General features: G+C 39.2%; 1 protein-coding gene across 1 annotated transcript in view; it reads left to right on the forward strand.

The window, feature by feature from the left end:
* XXYLT1 (xyloside xylosyltransferase 1) overlaps positions 1-21,700 on the forward strand; it is a 635,899-nt gene that overhangs the window by 270,549 nt on the left and 343,650 nt on the right. The window contains exon 3 of the mRNA XM_053710203.1: positions 20,384-20,516. Coding sequence (XP_053566178.1) covers positions 20,384-20,516 — 133 coding nt within the window. The remainder of the gene's footprint in view (positions 1-20,383; positions 20,517-21,700) is intronic.

Raw genomic sequence — 21,700 nt, forward strand, 5'->3', positions numbered from 1 at the left:
TACCAGATGGCAGTGGCAAATAGTGAACAATAAACATAACAATTCAAGCTAGATGAGTTACTAACAAAAATAACTTCAATCCAATTCCTAAAAGTTTCCAGATATCTGTACACAGCTATACATTATTTAGATGCCTAGAAACATTAACATTACAACAATACATAGTATAGTTATGGGATAATGAAGACTGTTGTAGTAATTTTATCTGCGGGGTGGCCTGAACACATCCTACTCCTAGCCTAGATGTCAATGTGACATGTTTGAGATGGTGAGATAGTGAATATGGAGAAAGCCTTGAGTTTGAGAAGTATAGGTGCAATGTAGGGCAATGTCTTCTGAGACCTCTATGGATGAGATGAGTGAGAGATGTATAATAGAAAAGCGGATTCCCACCTATTTTCCTAAGATGACTTCACTTTCCATGGTAATGAAATGTGAAAAGAGTGGGGCTATGTGTACTCAATGAATCTTTTCACACGTCCCAATTAACAAAGTGTAGGAGGGGATCTACCGAATTCGTGAGAAGATCGTAAAACAGGGTTGTATCTAAAGCAAAGACTATGTATGTGTAACTAAACCACCCCTCTTAAAATGTAAGTAGGAGTAAAATCCCCTTTAGAATAACAGAGTCAAAACCATTAGGGATATCAATTTTCCTTGTATGAGGCATAACGAGAAACTAACCCTTCTTCTTTGAAGGAGAGGTGACTTCATAATCTGGACGTGGTTCGGGAATTGAAGTTCTATCTTCAGGCCACGAAGGAGTTCAGACAGACTTCATCCTTATTTGTTGAAGCGCGGGGGACAAAGGGCCTCTGCCACTTCTCTATCTTTTTGGTTGAGGAGTATGATCCGTCTGGCATATGAGACAGCGGGACACAAACCTCCTCAGAGGATTACGGCTCACTTGACTAGAGCTGTGGCCTATTCTTGGGCCTTTAAGAATGAGGCTTCTATGGAGCAGATTTGTAAGGCGGCCACTTGGTCTTCTTTACATACTTTTGCAAAATTTTATAAATTTGACGTTTTTGCTTCGGCGGAAGCAGCTTTTGGGAGAAAGTTTCTTCAAGCTGTGGTGCCCTCAGTATAGGGTCTGCATCCTTTTACCCTCCCGTTTTGTTTTCATTCAGTGTCCTCTAGAGCTTGGGTATTTGTTCCCACAAGTAATGAATGAAGAAGTGGACTCTCCTCCCTTTAAGATGAAAACATAAATTATGCTTACCTGATAATTTCATTTCCATCTGGGGGAGGAGAGTCCACTGCACCCACCCATTTCTCCAGTGGGCGGACCTAAATTTATTAATAATCTTCTGTCACCATTTATACCCTGGTATCTCCTACTGTTCCTTGTTCCCTTGGCAGAATGACTGGGATATGAGGGGAGTGGGGAGGTATTTAAGCCTTTGGCTGGGGTGTCTTTGCCTCCTCCTGGTGGCCAGGTTCTTAATTCCCACAAGTAATGAATGAAGCAGTGGACTCTCCTCCCACAGATGGAAATGAAATGATCAGGTAAGCATAATTTATGTTTTTGTATATTAAAATGTACCAATATTTTTTTGTATGAAAAAGGTTATCAAAAATATGTTAAAATTGATTGATGAATCCAGCAGTAATTGTATGTTGCATACTGATGGCTGATAATGCTGCTACCAACACTCTCTGCTAGACTGTTCTTACCTCCACAAGCATACAAACAAAATGTGCATTTATTTTAGGACAGGAACATCCATTAAAAAAACAAAACTGTATTATATTTTTTTAGGTGCCCTCTTTTATTCAAATCAAGAACAACAACAAATAATTATAATGTTCTGTATTCCATATACATCCAAAAAAGAATTCATAGCAAGGCCATTCTGCAGTTGTTTTTTTAACTTGAAAGGTCAATCAAACTTTAGAAATACTATAGAATTAAATTAAAGTGCATAATATATAAAGAGATTTTAGATTAGCAGTGTTTTTCTTAAAGCGACCTTAAAGTGAATGTAAATTTTGATGCTAAAGTGCCCGGTTTTTAAAACTTCGATTAAAAACAGGGGCACTTTAATTCATAAAAAATTTCATTTCACTCCTGTTGTGAAAAAAAACTTACCTTTTAAACTTCACAGCAGCTTCAGCTTCCTCCACCTGTTTCAAAGCCTCTTCCTGGGTCTAAAATGAGGCCTCAGCTTCCTCCAATCACAGCAGTGAATCAGACACTGAATCCCCCGGGGGGGAAGCTGTGATTGGAGAATGACCTATCAATCATTTCTGACATCAGAAATGGCTTGTGAGACCGGAGAAAGCTGGAGCTGCTGTGAAGTTTAAAAGGTAAGTTTTTTGTCACAACAGGAGTGAAATGTAAATTTTTATGAATTAAAGTGCCCCTGTTTTTAATCAAAGTTTTAAAAACCGGGCACTTTAGCATCAAAATTTACATTCACTTTAAAGGGATACTGAATCCAAAAAGTTTAATGATTCAAATAGAGCATGCAATTTTAAACAACTTTCTAATTTTCTCCTATTATAATTTTTTCTTCATTCTCTTGCTATCTTTATTTAAAAAGCAGGAATGTATAGGTTTCTGGTTTATAACCTTGGTTATGCTTGCTTATTGGTTGGCTGAATGTAGTTACCAAATAAGCAAGCACTCTCCAGGGTGCTGAACCTAGAATGGGCCGGCTCCTAAACTTTACATTCCTGCTTTTAAAATAAAGATAGCAAGAGAATGAAGAAACATTTTTAATAGGAAGAAATTAGAAAGTTGCTTAAAATGGCATGTTCTATATAAATCATGAAAGAAAAAATATGGGTTCAATATCCCTTTAAACTTCTGGGCACAACTACAATATCATCCGCTCTTTTAAAAGCGTCTTAAACCATTACTTGCACCTGTTGGTCAGACTCCCAATCTTCATACTGTGTGTCAGATGGTCCCCATCTTGGAACTTGTACTCTGTGACAAAAACAATGAATATTCACTATCGCTGGCTTTATGACAGCTGTAGTGTGCACTTTGTGTTGGTATGCATGATAAGTGCTGGCTTTACTGCTCCATAATATTCATGTAGCCTTTTTTGAAATAAGCTATGTAACCTTTAAACTGGATATAAAAACTGCAGACATTTTTACGTCTGTATTGTGCATGCTAACCCAAAGCATGGTGAGTTGTACCATTCTGTTTAATTTGTTTCCAGAAGTATAAAGGAGCAGGAAAGTCGCACTTTTTAATGGTTTAAATACAGCATGCAAATTTAAGACATTTTTCAATTTTCTTTCCCGTGGTATCCGTAATTAAAATGCCTACCCAGGTATGCTCGGGTACTGCAATAAATTACTAGGAGCTAGCTGTTTATTGGTGACTACATGCATATGCCTCTTGTTATTGGCTCATCAGCTGTGTTCAGCTAGATCTTGGTAGTGCATTGCTGTTTCGGGGATGCTGCCCCTTTGCAGGTATGAAGCACATAGAGCATTTTATTATTACAATATTACTTGCATATAACTAACACATTTGCACTGTTGCATCCCTTTAATGCAATTTTGCTTGCACACAGGGCACATTTGTTTTGTAACTTTAAAGGGACATAATACTCATATGCTAAATCACTTGAAACTGATGCAGGATAACTGTAAAAAGCTGACAGGAAAATATCACTTGAGCATCTCTATGTAAAAAAGGAGGATATTTTACCTCACAATCTCCTCAGCTCAGTAGAGTAAGTTCTGTGTAAAAAGTTATACTCAACTGCTCCCAGCTGCAGGTAAAAAAATAAAAAAAAATTAAGAAATGAACAGCAGCCAATCAGCATCAGCAGTGCTGAGGTCATGAACTTTTACTGTGATCTCATGAGATTTGACTTGACTCTCATGAGATTTCATTGTAAACTTCCTTTACCTGATTGGTGAAATAAGATGAGAGTGCACGATGCTCATCCCTTCAGATGTCCCAGGACAGACACACTAAAATGCTGCTTAGAAATCCTTTACAATGGGAAGTGGCTACTGAGGAACTTTTGAGGTAAAATATCTTTCTTTTTTACATAGAGATGTTCAGGTGATATTTTCTAGTCAGCTTTTTACAGCTATGCTGCATCACTTTCAAGTGTTTAAACATTTGGGTATTATGGTCCTTTAAGCATTGATGCATCTGTGATCTAGTACAGCACACAGAATTTAGCATGTGGGACTGAAGAAATACTTAAAAATACTGGTGTACCACATTGTGGTCAGTGGCCTTTAAATGGACAGTAAAGTCAGAATCAGACCGTCATGATTCAGTGCATATCCTTTTAAACAACCTTCTAATTTACTTATATTATCAAATGTACTTGTTCTCTTGGCATCCATTGTTGATGAGTTAAGCTAAGTAACTGATAGGAGCTTAGGAGTGTGCATGCGCGTCTTAGCTTTCTATAGCAGTGGGTTTTGCAACAATGTTTCACATTGCTATAAACATTGTTGCAAACACTGCTGCCAGATGGCCAAAGACACATGCACGTTCCTGAGCTCACCTAGGGTTACGCTTTAACAAAAGATACCAAGAGAACTTAGCCTAATTGATATTAGACGTAAATCGGAAATTTGTTTATTTCATGCTCTATCTAATGCATTTCTTTAATTTCTAATGTGTACTGTCCCTTTAAACTTGAGTCTGCTTTAAAAACAGGTACAACAGGGAAGTAGGTAATTTTTTTTAAACATCAACTAACTCATATTATTTGGAATCATGATTATTTTTTTTTTGATTAGTGTTAATGGTTTATAACATCATCTCTCTGCATTAAATCTGTCTAAATAATTTGCAGCTTCCTCTTGGCACTATACTTGAGTAATGTGGAACTAAGTTGATTTGAATGCAAAGACGAGGCCAGGAGTTTTATTATCTGCAGTGAAACAAAACAGGAAGGTATACAACTGGAAAATAAAAAGCATGGCTATAAAGAGTGTTAACAATAAAAGCTAAAGGGAATTGATGGGAGAAGAGACAAATAATCTAATACTATAGACTAATTTATGGCTTGGCAACAGACAACTCCTTTATCATTGTAATTGACATAGTTGATAGAAAAATGTTATAGATATGCAGAAAGCATAACGTTTAACAATAGAGAGAAGTAAAGAATTGAGTTTTGTAACGCTTGATTGGTTGTGAGCTAATTAAACGACTTGCCATAGTCTGCTTTGTTCCTGTACAATGAGTGTGTCATACTGATAACATTATCCTGGTATATATTTCATGTTCTATAGTACAAACCCTCCCTCTCCTATCCTGAGGAACCAGACCTTCGATTTTAGGAACTGTACATGCTCATCACAAGACAAGAGGCAAATCAGTGCCCGTGACGGCAGAGCATGTCAAGTATGCTGTACCTTGTGTCCAGCTATCATCTAGTGGCTTACATGATTAGTATGGACCCCGTGATAGTGACTTATTATCTGTGTTCATCTGCCAAAAGCCATTGAAAAGTCATCACCTGTGAGGTTAACATGACTGTTCTTTTGGAGGATGACGCAGTGCAGAAGGTTTAGAGAGCTCATTAAGGCTGTTTCTGTCTTCTTTAAGATACTTCAACCATATTCATTCACGCGTCTCATTGAGCAACGCCTGGTGAAGAAGTGAGCGTTTCTTTCCTTTTGCTTCTTGTTATTGTGTAGCTTTCTCTGATGACATCTGAAAACCTATTATTTTCTACCTAATAAAGCTGACCCACCCTTTACTGCTCGCTACAAAGGATGGCACACAAATAGCCTCCCATTAGACATGTGTCAGGTGGCTGTTATTGTTTGCACTGCAAATCAGCAGTAAAATATTTATTTTTAAACCTTTAATGTTTTTTTTTCCCCACTTGTATTAATAACCAATGCTTTGAGCATTTTCTGGTTATGTTATCAACATTGTTATTTAAAATCCGTTTCCTTACCCACGCATATAACAGGACCACTTACACATGAAAGAGAATATAATTTTTTTTAAATAGTAAAATATTAAAGGGACACTGTACACTAGATTTTTCTTGGCATAGATGTTTTGTAGATGATCAATTTATATAGCCCATCTTGTAGTGTTTTTGTAACAATGTGTAGTTTTGCTTATTTTTTTAGAACGTTGTTCTGACTTCTAACCAAGCCCCAAGATGCAGACTGAAGTCTACTGATTCCTGCTTACTCCTGTTTGTGTATTGGGTCTTCTCATATGCAGGGAAGGGTCTGCTCTTCCTGATTTCTCAGCCCCTTTCAATGGGTGTCCCAGTCTAACCTCATCAACAGTGCTAAACTGAGAGCTTCTAAGTAAGTTTTTAAAGGGGTTTAAACTGGATTTTTTTAAATCAGTATCTGTGCATATTCTTCTTTATAGTAGTGTCTATTACATGCAGTTAAATGAAAATTGGTGTACACTGTCCCTTTAAGCACCTTGTAATTTACAAGATATTTCTTCAGTCTTGTTATACTGACTAACATACTGGGTGAGTTTTGAATATGTTTGGAATGTATTATGACCTTGTTTGCTACAGTTGTTTTTCAATAGCAAACTCCACCCACCACTATTTAAGTTATATCTGTAGCTTAGTTAGACTTATGAAGCCTGCCATGTGATTTACCAGTTCTCAGAGAACTTGGAGAATTCCTTAATTTTCACACTTTATGAGCATCATAAGATTTAAACATATATTTCTCCAACATAGGTGTGTCCGGTCCACGGCGTCATCCTTACTTGTGGGATATTCTCTTCCCCAACAGGAAATGGCAAAGAGCCCAGCAAAGCTGGTCACATGATCCCTCCTAGGCTCCGCCTACCCCAGTCATTCTCTTTGCCGTTGTACAGGCAACATCTCCACGGAGATGGCTTAGAGTTTTTTAGTGTTTAACTGTAGTTTTTATTATTCAATCAAGAGTTTGTTATTTTAAAATAGTGCTGGTATGTACTATTTACTCAGAAACAGAAAAGAGATGAAGATTTCTGTTTGTATGAGGAAAATGATTTTAGCACCGTAACTAAAATCCATGGCTGTTCCACACAGGACTGTTGAGAGCAATTAACTTCAGTTGGGGGAACAGTGTGCAGTCTCTTGCTGCTTGAGGTATGACACATTCTAACAAGACGATGTAATGCTGGAAGCTGTCATTTTTCCCTATGGGATCCGGTAAGCCATGTTTATTACGATGGTAAATAAGGGCTTCACAAGGGCTTATTAAGATTGTAGACTTTTCTGGGCTAAATCGATTCAGTTTTAAAACATATTTAGCTTTGAGGAATCATTTTATCTGGGTTTATTGATATTATAATATCGGCAGGCACTGTATTAGACACCTTATTTCTCTGGGGCTTTCCCAAAGCATAAGCAGAGTCTCATTTTCGCGCCGGTGTGGCGCACTTGTTTTTGAGAGGCATGGCATGCAGTCGCATGTGAGAGGAGCTCTGATACTTAGAAAAGACTTTCTGAAGGCGTCATTTGGTATCGTATTCCCCTTTGGGCTTGGTTGGGTCTCAGCAAAGCAGATACCAGGGACTGTAAAGGGGTTAAAGTGTTAAAACGGCTCCGGTTCCGTTATTTTAAGGGTTAAAGCTTCCAAATTTGGTGTGCAATACTTTTAAGGCTTTAAGACACTGTGGTGAAAATTTGGTGAATTTTGTACAATTCCTTCATGTTTTTTCGCAATTGCAGTAATAAAGTGTGTTCAGTTTAAAATTTAAAGTGACAGTAACGGTTTTATTTTAAAACGTTTTTTGTACTTTATTATCAAGTTTATGCCTGTTTAACATGTCTGAACTACCAGATAGACTGTGTTCTGAATGTGGGGAAGCCAGAATTCCTGTTCATTTAAATAAATGTGATTTATGTGATAATGACAATGATGCCCAAGATGATTCCTCAAGTGAGGGGAGTAAGCATGGTACTGCATCATTCCCTCCTTCGTCTACACGAGTCTTGCCCACTCAGGAGGCCCCTAGTACATCTAGCGCGCCAATACTGCTTACTATGCAACAATTAACGGCTGTAATGGATAATTCTGTCAAAAACATTTTAGCCAAAATGAACCCTTGTCAGCGTAAGCGTGGCTGCTCTGTTTTAGTTACTGAAGAGCATGACGACGCTGATATTAATATCTCTGAAGGGCCCCTAACCCAATCTGAGGGGGCCAGGGAGGTTTTGTCTGAGGGAGAAATTACTGATTCAGGGAACATTTCTCAACAGGCTGAACCTGATGTAATTGCATTTAAATTTAAGTTGGAACATCTCCGCATTCTGCTTAAGGAGGTATTATCCACTCTGGATGATTGTGAAAAGTTGGTCATCCCAGAGAAACTATGTAAAATGGACAAGTTCCTAGAGGTGCCGGAGCTCCCAGAAGCTTTTCCTATACCCAAGCGGGTGGCGGACATTGTTAATATAGAATGGGAAAGGCCCGGTATTCCTTTCGTCCCTCCCCCCATATTTAAAAAATTGTTTCCTATGGTCGACCCCAGAAAGGACTTATGGCAGACAGTCCCCAAGGTCGAGGGAGCGGTTTCTACTTTAAACAAACGCACCACTATACCCATAGAGGATAGTTGTGCTTTCAAAGATCCTATGGATAAAAAATTAGAAGGTTTGCTTAAAAAGATGTTTGTTCAGCAGGGTTACCTTCTACAACCAATTTCATGCATTGTCCCTGTCACTACAGCCGCATGTTTCTGGTTTGATGAACTGATAAAGGCGCTCGATAGTGATTCTCCTCCTTATGAGGAGATTATGGACAGAATCAATGCTCTCAAATTGGCTAATTCTTTCACCCTAGACGCCACTTTGCAATTGGCTAGGTTAGCGGCTAAGAATTCTGGGTTTGCTATTGTGGCGCGCAGAGCGCTTTGGTTGAAATCTTGGTCGGCTGACGCGTCTTCCAAGAACAAGCTACTAAACATTCCTTTCAAGGGGAAAACGCTGTTTGGCCCTGACTTGAAAGAGATTATCTCGGATATCACTGGGGGTAAGGGCCACGCCCTTCCTCAGGATCGGCCTTTCAAGGCGAAAAATAGACCCAATTTTCGTCCCTTTCGTAAAAACGGACCAGCCCAAAGTGCTACGTCCTCTAAGCAAGAGGGTAATACTTCTCAAGCCAAGCCAGCTTGGAGACCAATGCAAGGCTGGAACAAGGGAAAGCAGGCCAAGAAGCCTGCCACTGCTACCAAGACAGCATGAAATATTGGCCCCCGATCCGGGACTGGATCTGGTGGGGGGCAGACTCTCTCTCTTCGCTCAGGCTTGGGCAAGAGATGTTCTGGATCCTTGGGCGCTAGAAATAGTCTCCCAGGGTTATCTTCTGGAATTCAAGGGACTTCCCCCAAGGGGGAGGTTCCACAGGTCTCAGTTGTCTTCAGACCACATAAAAAGACAGGCGTTCTTACATTGTGTAGAAGACCTGTTAAAAATGGGAGTGATTCATCCTGTTCCACTAAGAGAACAAGGGATGGGGTTCTACTCCAATCTGTTCATAGTTCCCAAAAAAGAGGGAACGTTCAGACCAATCTTAGATCTCAAGATCTTAAACAAGTTTCTCAAGGTTCCATCTTTCAAGATGGAAACCATTCGAACTATTCTTCCTTCCATCCAGGAGGGTCAATTCATGACCACGGTGGATTTAAAGGATGCGTATCTACATATTCCTATCCACAAGGAACATCATCGGTTCCTAAGGTTTGCATTCCTGGACAAACATTACCAGTTCGTGGCGCTTCCTTTCGGATTAGCCACTGCTCCAAGGATTTTCACAAAGGTACTAGGCTCCCTTCTAGCGGTGCTAAGACCAAGGGGCATTGCAGTAGTACCTTACCTGGACGACATTCTGATTCAAGCGTCGTCCCTTCCTCAAGCAAAGGCTCACACGGACATTGTCCTGGCCTTTCTCAGATCTCACGGCTGGAAAGTGAACGTGGAAAAGAGTTCTCTATCCCCGTCAACAAGGGTTCCCTTCTTGGGAACAATTATAGACTCTTTAGAAATGAGGGCTTCTGTTGATCAGATATGTAGGGCAGCGACTTGGTCTTCACTGCACACTTTTACCAAATTTTACAAGTTTGATACTTTTGCTTCTTCTGAGGCTATTTTTGGGAGAAAGGTTTTGCAAGCCGTGGTGCCTTCCATTTAGGTGACCTGATTTGCTCCCTCCCTTCATCCGTGTCCTAAAGCTTTGGTATTGGTTCCCACAAGTAAGGATGACGCCGTGGACCGGACACACCTATGTTGGAGAAAACAGAATTTATGTTTACCTGATAAATTTCTTTCTCCAACGGTGTGTCCGGTCCACGGCCCGCCCTGGTTTTTTAATCAGGTCTGATAATTTATTTTCTTTAACTACAGTCACCACGGTACCATATGGTTTCTCCTATGCAAATATTCCTCCTTAACGTCGGTCGAATGACTGGGGTAGGCGGAGCCTAGGAGGGATCATGTGACCAGCTTTGCTGGGCTCTTTGCCATTTCCTGTTGGGGAAGAGAATATCCCACAAGTAAGGATGACGCCGTGGACCGGACACACCGTTGGAGAAAGAAATTTATCAGGTAAACATAAATTCTGTTTTTATGTTGAAATAATTTTTATTAGTTTTTGAAGAGAGAAATAAAAAGAAGTGCACAAGGTAACATTTTACAATGCATAGCAATAATTTCAGGTTGGCTTATTACATACATTCTCAATATATATATATATATATATATATATATATATATATATATATCAGTGCATTTTGTTACCTTTGCTGGGATCTATATTTAATGTTCATGTTCATGTATTAAAATCTATAAAGGTAACATATGTCATATCTGAGCTGTTTTTAACGTGTGTGCAAGTTCAGAGCGCCTCAATTAGGGCTAGGTGGCTAGGACCTCCAATAAATGCTAGTGATAGTGGTCTAAATATGATTACATTTATTAAACATAGATTGTCCTAGATAACAGTCAATAAAAAAACAGATGAAATTGATATAATCAATAAAAAGTTAAAAATTGTGCATCCACAATGTACAGATAGTAGTTAAAAATTGTTAATAAAACCAATGATAATAAACTGAAATGAGCCGTCCAACCCGTGGGCTTGGAGCCTTGTGGATGGTCTATAGTATTGTAGTATTTGATATGTGGTTAGAGTTGATTGGGGGTATTGGACCCTGATTTAGAGGGATCTCAATTGCGTGCGGTTTTGGTCGTATAGATAGTGGTACAGTGTGAGTGGCACTCGTGAGTGTATAACTTCAGTGTGGTGATACAAGTGATTGCTTAGTGAAAAAATAATCCGGATTGTCTCCCCGTGGAGGGGACCTTCCTATTCCAGGTGGTGAGAATCCTTGCACCTGGATCCTGTTGGTCTCTCAGTTTTAATCTCAGAGTCCTAAAACATAAATACTGATAGTGTAGATTATACAGAATAGGTATAGAAATTGGAAATATGCTTACCAGCTCTTTGGTCAACGCGTTTCGGCCTTGTCTACGCCTTTTTCAAGACTGACTGTTTTATGGTTCCTTCTTCGTCAAAACTCTCCTGTCGGGCCACTGGATTTTTTTTATTGTTTTTTATGCCTCTCCTCCTAATCTAAGCCTCTGTGAGTGAATGTTCAATGTTGAGCATCATACATTATCCAATAAAATTAAGTTCTTTGAAAATTTGAGTATCGTGCGCTGTATGTTCATACATGTGGTAAAAAGATTTGATCTTATTGATCATTTCCTCCCACACAGAGGTTCCTCTTTCCAATGTCGTGCAATACAAATCCTAGTGGCAGTACAAACTATCCTAATTAATTGGTTTATATATTTATTATAACCAGTAATGTGTTCATGTAATAATGCTTGGCTGAATGTCACATGTATTTGGTAATCTAGGATGGTTCTAAGAAAGTTAGATAAACTCTCCCATACCCCTTTTGAGTGTGGGCAGTCCCACCACGTATGTTTATACGTGCCAGTAGCTCCACAACCTCTGTAACAAAAGTTTGATCTGTTGACTGTAGTATGTGAAATGATAATTGGGGTTAGGTACCATCTGGATATTGTTTTATAACAATTTTCGATCATATCTGCACTCAGAAGGCCCTTGCAGGCATTATATAGCGGGTTATTCCACTCCTCCTCATCCATTTATATGTCCAAGTCAGGTTCCCATTTAGTATATAAGGTAAAGTTAATCTTATTTGCTTTTTGAATAATTAAGTTTAATTGAGAAGATGGTGGAGCTCGTCCCAGGGAATAAGATGGTGGAGCTCATCCCAGGGAAGAAGATGGTGGAGCTCTCAAAGATGGATTGGTATTCCGACTGATGACCAGTGTGTGATCACTCAGCCTCTTCAATAGGCACATCCTGTGACATTGTCTGTTGGTAATATCCATGACTGACATGAGAATGTGATTGTGTTGTTGAGGGTGTAAATACATGGGCCCTTTGTGCCTGTCTTGGCTCCCCCTCAAAACCAAATGGAGGATATTCCTCTGGCCATGAATGTTGCCAGGAGTCATATGGCAATGTCGGTGGCATCACTCCCGGATCCTCAATTGAAACCATCCAACCATGCTCATGCCTGGGAGCACACTGTTCCTGCTGTTGCATAAAGACTGGTGGTGGTGGGGGTATGGGAGTTTGTATCCTTGTGACAGGAGGTTCTGTGGAGGCCATGAATGTTGCCAGGAGTCATATGGCAATGTCGGTGGCATCACTCCCGGATTCTCAATTGAAGCCATCCATCCATGCTCATGCCTGGGAGCACACTGTTCCTGCTGTTGCATAAAGACTGGTGGTGGTGGTGATATGGCAGTTTGTATCCTTGTGACAGGAGGTTCTGTGGAGGAGTTAAAGGATTAGAGGGATTCGTACAGTCAGATATATGTCCATATGGGCATACAATGTACATTGATGCATGCTAGGGCCTACACTGATTCACATGTCAAACTATATAACATGCATGTGCACATTGTGAGTTGGTCTATGAGTGATTTGAATAGGAGCAGTATACAGGGATGTGTTTCATACAATAGTTATGTGTACATGTCAATGATGAAATAATGTGTTCTTAAAGTGACACTATGATCACACAATTTACTTTAGCTCTAGGCACAGAACCTGCTTTATTGAGCTAAATGTATTGGGATGGCTATTTAATGAAAACTCTACATGTTGCTTGTGGCCTGTGTTACTGTGAGACATGTTAGTATTGCACTATTCCACCTCACATCAGGAATTGCATTGTGTTATGTAGCAGTAATGTTAAGTATAATTGTAGATGTTTTTGTTAGTACTCCAAATACCATGCTCCCCATCATGTCCATGATTGTGTGATATTAAAGATGTTGTATTGCAATTACATATAATACAGGTGTGTCGGATGTTAATCACCAGCATGATGTGCTGTGGTTGCAACCCCTTAGTCACGAGCCCCTGGAAGTCCACGGACTGCTGTGATACTCAGGGACCTGCGTATCATCTCCTGCCAGGTGTTGTACTCGATTTCCAGGGATGACCCACTGCCTGTTCCCTTCTGGTAGACAGCTTCCTGCCCCATCTTCTCTTTGACCCTCCTCTTACAATCATTCCACCTCTTTTTCAGGCCCTCTACAATCATCCTCTGCTGGGCCACGCTTTTTACGGCATCCTCTACCGCCATCCGTGCAGTCCTTCTTTTTTTTTGTTACTGCCTTTGCCCTTCTCATGCCCGAAGAGGTCACTGTAGTTGTCCATGATGGCCTGGACTAGGGCGACATTTTCAGCAAATGAGAAGTCGGGACATCTCAGCCTCTCATCCTCCATGGCCACTTGGCTTCCTCCCTGTGATGTCCCTAGCAGTGTGGGTTCTTCCCTATTCTCTCCCTCCTCCCCCCTTCTGTCCCCATGTGCACCCTCTGTCCATCTCCAGGATGTGCCTGGTATCTGGGGCTCTCTGGCATCTCTCCTCCCATCATCCCTTCTGGCTCTCCCCACTCCACTTACCTTTCGGATGGGGGGGGGGCACTGCTCCTCCTGTCCTCTTCTATCCTCCTCTTCCTGCCACTCCTCTCCCCTCCTCCCCACCTCTCCCTGCCACCCTCACACTAATCACACACTTCCACTCACTCCCAGTTCAGTCACACACAATCACAACCAAACACTCAGCCTATCACACTGTAACAATAAAATTAAAAAAAGTTTGGTGTATATGTATGTAAGCAATGTGTGCAATATGTGAGAATATGTGTAAGTAAGTGTACAAGTTTACTCAATCCACCAATGTGACCTAACTATTTATTCTGTTTGCACCTCTCTCTCTTCTCACTAATCTTCCACTCCTGGGCCGTGTGTTGTAGCTCAACGAATAATCCAAACACACGCAAGAAAATGGCGTTTGCGCAGGGTTGTATTTAGGGATTTTGAATAACGTAATTATGTGTCGCTTTTTTAGTTTAATTCCGGTTTCGTTTTTACGTGTGTTATCCTCATTTGCATAAAACTACTCTTTATTGACACTTTACGCTGACATAATACTGGCGTAAATTAGTTGCGACGACAGAAATGTGTATTTGCGCACATTTCTAAAGATAGCCAGTTTGTCCTATTTACGACAGTCTAGCATCTGACGGCGCTGTATATATGATACCCCGATGTGCGAGATGAAATTACGGGCGTGCAGGTTTCAGAAGTTTTACTGAAGCTTGCGCCGTATATGTAATCTCGCCCCTAGTCATAGTCCTAGTTGTGCACCTGGCATACATCTGCAATGAGGATACTGCTGATGACTGAAGCATACTGTATGTATGGATGTCTATTCCTGATTGACTCATCAGTCTTAAAGGGATATTATACGCAAGATTTTTCTTTGCATAAATGTTTTGTAGATGATACATTTATATAGCCTATACAGCTTTATTTTTTTTAAAATGTATAGTTTTGCTTATTTTTAAATAACATTGCACTGATTTTTAGACTCCTAACCAAGCCCCAAAGTTTTAGGAGAATACCGACGTATACCTACTCCAGCTTGCTCCTATTTGTGTAAAGGGTCTTTTCATATGCAAAGGAAGGGGGAGGGATGTTCCAGCTAATCTTTTTAACAGAGCTAAACTTGGAGCTTCTAAGTACGTTTTTAAACGGTTTTATACTGGATTTTTATATCAGTATCTTTGAATATTATTCTTTATAGTAGTGTCTATTACATGCAGTTAAATGAAAATTGGTGTATACTGTCCCTTTAACTTTACCTAGAATACCATGTGAGGCGGCACAACTTTGACTATGCGTTTAATCGATTTGAAAGGGTAACTCGTAGAAATAGGGTAATTTCTTGAAAACCAACATGCTCTTATAAAATAGAACATTTTTAAAATCCAAATATCCAGTTAAGTAGCATACACAATTTTGCATTGGCACTTGTTACCTTATTTAACTAGTGCACTTGTATTCAAAACTATATAAATAATAAATGAAAATAAAGTGTCACATCCACAAAAAGTAAATCAAAATGAGAGTGAAAGCAGTTTGGTGCTCTCCAGTGTTTGAATGTTTAATCTCCATTGTTCACGACAGACAAAATTCTTCTTAAAGCACTTGAAGAAACATACAGCCAGATTACTAGTTTTGCGTTATGGCTCATAACGCTGCTTTTTCGCTACCGCTACTATATTACGAGTCTTGTAGGTATAGCTGTACCGCACACCTTTTTGGCCGTAACGCAACGTAACTACCACACCTTTTCAATGGGACTTCCATATCGCCGGTATTACGAGTTTTGCCTGGGAGGCCAAAAAGTGAGCGGTACAGCCCATATCGACAAGATTCGTTCCGCCATCTAAAGTCAGTAGTTATGGGTTTTGCGCTACAAAGCTAGCATAAAACTCGTAACTAAAGTGTTACAAAGTACACTAACACCTATAAACTACCTATTAACCCCTAAACTGAGGCCCTCCTGCATCGCAAACACTATAATAAAAATATTAACCCCTAATCTGCCGCTCCGGACATCTCCACCACTATAATAAACATATTAACCCCTAAACTGCCGCACTCCCGCATCGCAAACACTAGTTAAATATTATTAACACCTAATCTGCCCCTTCAACGTCACCGCCGCCACTATACTAAAGTTATTAACCCCTAAGTCTAACCCTAACACCCCTAACTTTAATATAATTAAAATAAATCTAAATAAAAATTACTATCATTAACTAAATAATTCCTATTTAAAACTAAATACTTACCTATAAAATAAACCCTACTAGCTACAATATAACTAATAGTTACATTGTATCTATCTTAGGTTTTATTTTTATTTCACAGCTAAGTTTGTATTTATTTTAACTAGGTAGACTAGTTAGTAAATAGTTATTAACTATTTACTAACTACCTAGTAAAAATAAATACAAATTTACCTGTAAAATAAAACCTAACCTGTCTTACACTAACACCTACATTACACTAAAATTAAATAAATTACATTAATTAAATGCAATTAACTAAATTACAAAAAAGAAAAAAGAAATTATCAAATATTTAAACTAATTACACCTAATCTAATAGCCCTATCAAAATAAAAAAAAATAAAAAATTAAAATAAAAACCGTAGCCTAAACTAAACTGCCAATAGCCCTTAAAAGGGCCTTTTGCAGGGCATTGCCCCAAAGAAATCAGCTCTTTTACCTGTAAAAAAAATAAAAAATACAAACAACCCCCCAACAGTAAAACCCACCACCCACACAACCAACCCCCCCCAAAAAAAAAAACCTACCTAAAAAACCTAAGCTCCCCATTGCCCTGAAAAGGGCATTTGGATGGGCATTGCCCTTAAAAGGTTATTTAGCTCTTTTTCGATGCCCAAAGTCCCTAAGCTAAAAATAAAACCCACCCAAGAAACCCTTAAAAAAAAACTAACACTAACCCCCGAAGATCCACTTACAGTTTTTGAAGACCAGTTTTTGAAGTCCTCATCGAAGCGGCAAGAAGTCCTCAACGAAGCCGGGAGAAGTCTTCATCCAAGCAGCAAGAAGTCGTTCTCTAGGCGGGCATCAGCCAATAGGATTTTTTACCCTTTAATTCCGATTGGCTGATAGAATTCTATAAGCCAATGGGAATTCAAGGGACGCCATCTTAGATGACGTCCCTTAAAGGGAACCTTCAGTGTACGGCTGGGACTGAGATGCTCTGCGCCGGATGTTTTGAAGATGGAGCCGCTCTGCGTCGGAAGGATGAAGATAGAAGATGCCGTTTGGATGAAGACTTCTGCCCGCCTGGAGGACAACTTCTTGCCGCTTGGATAAAGACTTCTCCTGGCTTCGTTGAGGATTTCTTGCCGCTTCGATGAGGACTTCTGCCCGCTTGGATGAGGATGGATGTCCGGTCTTCAAGAACTGTAAGTGTATCTTCGAGGTTTAGTGTTAGGTTTTTTTATGGGTTTCTTTGGTGGGTTTTAGCTTAGGGACTTTGGGCAATGAAAAAGAGCTAATTTCTTTGGGGCAATGCCCAGCAAAAGGCTCATTTAAGGGCTATTGGCAGTTTAGTTTAGGCTAGGGTTTTTTTTATTTTGGGGGGCTATTTTATTTAGATTAGGTGTAATTAGTTTAAATATTTGATCATTTCTTTTATTTTTTGTAATTTTTTGTTTATTTTTTTGTAATTTAGTTAATTAAGTTTTATTTTATAGGTAAATTTGTATTTATTTTAACTAGGTAGTTAGTAAATAGTTAATAACTATTTATTAACTTAACTACCTTGTTAAAATAAATACAAACTTAGCTGTGAAATAAAAATAAAACCTAAGATAGCTACAATGTAACTATTAGTTATATTGTAGCTAGCTTAGGGTTTATTTTATAGGTAAGTATTTAGTTTTAAATAGTAATTATTTAGTTAATGATAGTAATTTTTATTTAGATTTATTTTAATTATATTTAAGTTAGGGGTGTTAGGGTTTGGGTTAGATTTAGGGTTAGGTTTAGGGGTTAATATATTTATTTAGTGTTAGTGATGTGGGAGGCCAGAGGTTTAGGGGTTAAAAACTTTAGTGGCGGCGGCGACATTGGGGGCGGCAGATTAGGGGTGTTTAGACTCAGGGTTTATGTTAGGGTGTTAGGTGTAAACATAAATTTTCTTTCCCCATAGGAATCAATGGGGCTGCGTTACAGAGCTTTACGCTCCTTTATTGCAAGTGTGAGGCTTTTTTTTTCAGCCGGCTCTCCCCATTGATGTCTGTGGGGAAATCGTGCACGAGCAGGTAAAACCAGCTCAAAGCAGCGCTGGTATTTGTGTGCGGTATGGTGCTCAACGCAACCATATTGCCCGCTAATGCAGGTTTTTGGAAAACCTGTAATAGCAGCGCTATTAAAGGTGAGCGGTGGCAATCACTTGCAAGTTATTACCGAGTCGCTCATAACGCAAAACTCGTAATCTGGCCGAAAGAACTTTGTTTTGCTGTGAGATTTAAATTCTAAAACTGTGTGATTTGAATGTAAAATGCACTCTTGTGGGATTCAGCAAAAACCATATACAGTATATATATATCTGCAGAGTTTAGCTTTGAAATAATTTTATGCTTTGTTTTGTTTTTGGTTTTTAAATTAACTAAAAGAAGCAAAACCCAAAAACTTCATCTATTGGAATTATTTGCATGCTGTGCATCTCTAGCAGTGTGAGCAGTGCTGCACACTCAAATTGGGCACACGCTGTGCATTTAAATTTAGCACTGTGCAGATGATCATTTCCATCTTAACAGATTGTGCTTTCCAAATTGGTGAGACGCAGCAGTAGTGCGAAGATACTAAGACAACTGTTTGAAGAGCTCATACTAAAACACAAAGAGCTACTCAAAATGTATAATTCCACATAAAAGGTTTAATTTGCATAGGAGAAACACTTTACCAGTCACTTTCATTATTTTGTGCATTTTGTTTCTGTAATATACATCTAAAAATTGCAGTTTTTCTACTGACCCCAGAGAGGCTAGACTGAGCGTATACAGTAGAATCCAAACCCCCTGACCCTGCTGCAAGCAGCACACTGATGGCTTGATATTGCTTGATATCTATTACTAATTAGCTACTTTCATTTTAAAGTGTGTGTCCCTGTACCCCAGAACAATGTATTATATGTTAATAAAATAACTGTTTTACATAGTTTTAAAACATTTATTTTAAATGCAGATCGTTTGCAATGCGGTCATTCATTTCTGATGTTTATATAACAACATTGGGGCCTATCTATCAAGCTCCGTACGGAGCTTGAGGCCCCGTGTTTCTGGCGAGCCTGCAGGCTCGCCAGAAACAGCAGTTATGAAGCAGCGGTCACAAAGACCACTGCTCCATAACCTGTCCGCCTGCTCTGAGCAGGCGGACAGACATCGCTGGAAATCAACCCGATGGAGTACGATCAGGTTGATTGATACCCCCCTGCTGGCGGCCCATTGGCCGCAAGTCTACAGGGGGCAGCGTTGCACCAGCAGCTCTTGTGAGCTGCTAGTGCAATGCTGAATGCGGCGAGTGTATTGCTCGCCGTATTCAGCGAGGTTTGGCGGACCTGATCCGCACTGTCGGATCTGGTCCTCCAGACCTTCTTAAATAGGGGCCATTATCTTTAATATTGACAATTTTACATGGGTTTCACATATTTTGCATATCAGAGAAAAACATCATGTCATATGGTTGATTTTTCTAATAAATGTGGTAGGTAACGTTTCAAAAAAGTGTCATTTCTGGGTCTAATCGTAAGGGGGATGGTTTCCTTAAAAGGCGGATGGTTTCTTTCAAAGAGCAAACGTTAAAAAGCATTAAATATAATAATTGTCCCCGACCTATATGTATTTGGTACTTGAGTTACTGAGTATTTCATATTTAGCAAGCTCCCTGGTAACCTCAGATTATGGTAAATATAGCTACTGCTAAATATACCTGGCATATAGAGTCAGTATAGTTTAGATTCCTATGGGTACTAACAGGAGCTGTTATAAACTTAAGACCGTAACGTCAAATTAAACTTTCATGTCATTTTAAACCACTTTCCCAATTTGCCTCTGTTTGAACAGCATATCTAGGTAGGTTCACGAGCAGCAATACACTGCTCGTTGCTAGCTGCTGATTAGTGGATGCACATATATGCCTCTTCTCATTGGCTGTCTTAATGTGTTCAGTTAGCTCACAGTAGTGCATTGCTGCTCCTTCAACAAAGGATAACAAGAGAATAAAGCAAATTTGACAATGGAAGTAAGTTGGGAAGTTGTTTACAATTGTATGCTCTATCTGAATCATGAAAGAAACACGTCACATATATATATATATATATATATATATATATATATATATATATATATATATATGATTGTGTGTCCCTTTCACTTGTAATATTTTGGATTTTTATATCCTAAGTATTCTTGATAGTTGTGGTCTTATATGGTTGTTTTCCAACTCATTTATTTGTCTTTTAGAAATAACAAGGATCATTCAACTGGACCTAGATCTGAAGTTCAAGACCAACATCAGAGAACTGTTTGAAGAATTTGACAACTTTCTTCATAATTCAGTGATTGGAATAGCCCAGGAAATGCAGCCTGTATACAGGTAACACACCACTATGTAAAATACCAGTTCTGAAAAGAATGTTGGTGGCCACTTTTTATGCACCTAAAGACAATTTCAGTTGTGCTTTTATGACTTTGTAATAGAATGCGTTGTTTTAATATGATAATTCTTGGTTGCGTCAATTAAACATTTGTTTTAGACTCAGAATTAATGTAATTAATGGAGAAACCAAAATCCGTTTTAGAATTTTTTTCTTTTGTGAATAGGGATAAACAAATAAATCGAATCATTTGACTTTGTAAGATTATTGGCAGCAAAGACAAAAGTAAATAAAATATATTTTGACTACATGACTTACATATTGACTATAAGACATATGCTATCCATGATAGATCCTGCAATTTGAAAAGAATTTACTTCTGTGGCAACATTTCTGTAATAATGTTATCCACTTGCAAGACCACTAGATGACAGCACTGTTCCTGCCATGTAGTTCTCCAGACACCTACCTAGGTATCTCTTCAGCAAATAATGCCATGGGAGCTACACAATAGAAGTAAATTCAAAACTTTTTTTAAAAAAAAAATTGTTTGCTTGGTCTGAATCACAAAAGAAATGTTTTGGTTTCATATCTTTTAAATCATTAGAGACATGAAACTCAAAAATGTTCTTTCCATCTTAATGGGAGGAGAGTCCACTGCTTCATTCATTACTTGTGGGAATTAAGAACCTAGCTACCAGGAGGAGGCAAAGACACCCCAGTCAAAGGCTTAAATACCTCCCTCACTCCCCTCATCCCCCAGTCATTGTTTGCCTTTCGTCACAGGAGGTTGGCAGAGAAGTGTCAGAAGATTCGGAGTAGTCTCTTATGGAGCGTAGTACTCTTCAAGGTACTGGAGTTTTAAGTAGTCCTGTCAGTCTCTCAGTGAGAGCATGGGTGAATGTTAGAGTCCGGAGATGCAGGTAGAGTCTTTCTGCGAACCTATCCTTTGCTGCCTGCTTTTCTTCTCTCAAGTCCATGTCAGGAGCGATGCTACTACCCTGTCACACTTGAAGGGCCGTGTTCCTGTTCCACGGCATTGATTATGGTAAGATCGTTTCATTTATATACTGTATATTGATAACGCAAGAAGACAGGGTCACAGTGTGGCTCCTTTATCTTTATAGAATCTAGGGTAATACCCTCGGAAGGGGGTTATTGAACAGGGGGGCTTTTATTATGC

This window comes from Bombina bombina, chromosome 4 (genome assembly GCF_027579735.1).
Source record: "Bombina bombina isolate aBomBom1 chromosome 4, aBomBom1.pri, whole genome shotgun sequence".
Taxonomy (NCBI): Eukaryota; Metazoa; Chordata; class Amphibia; order Anura; family Bombinatoridae; genus Bombina; species Bombina bombina.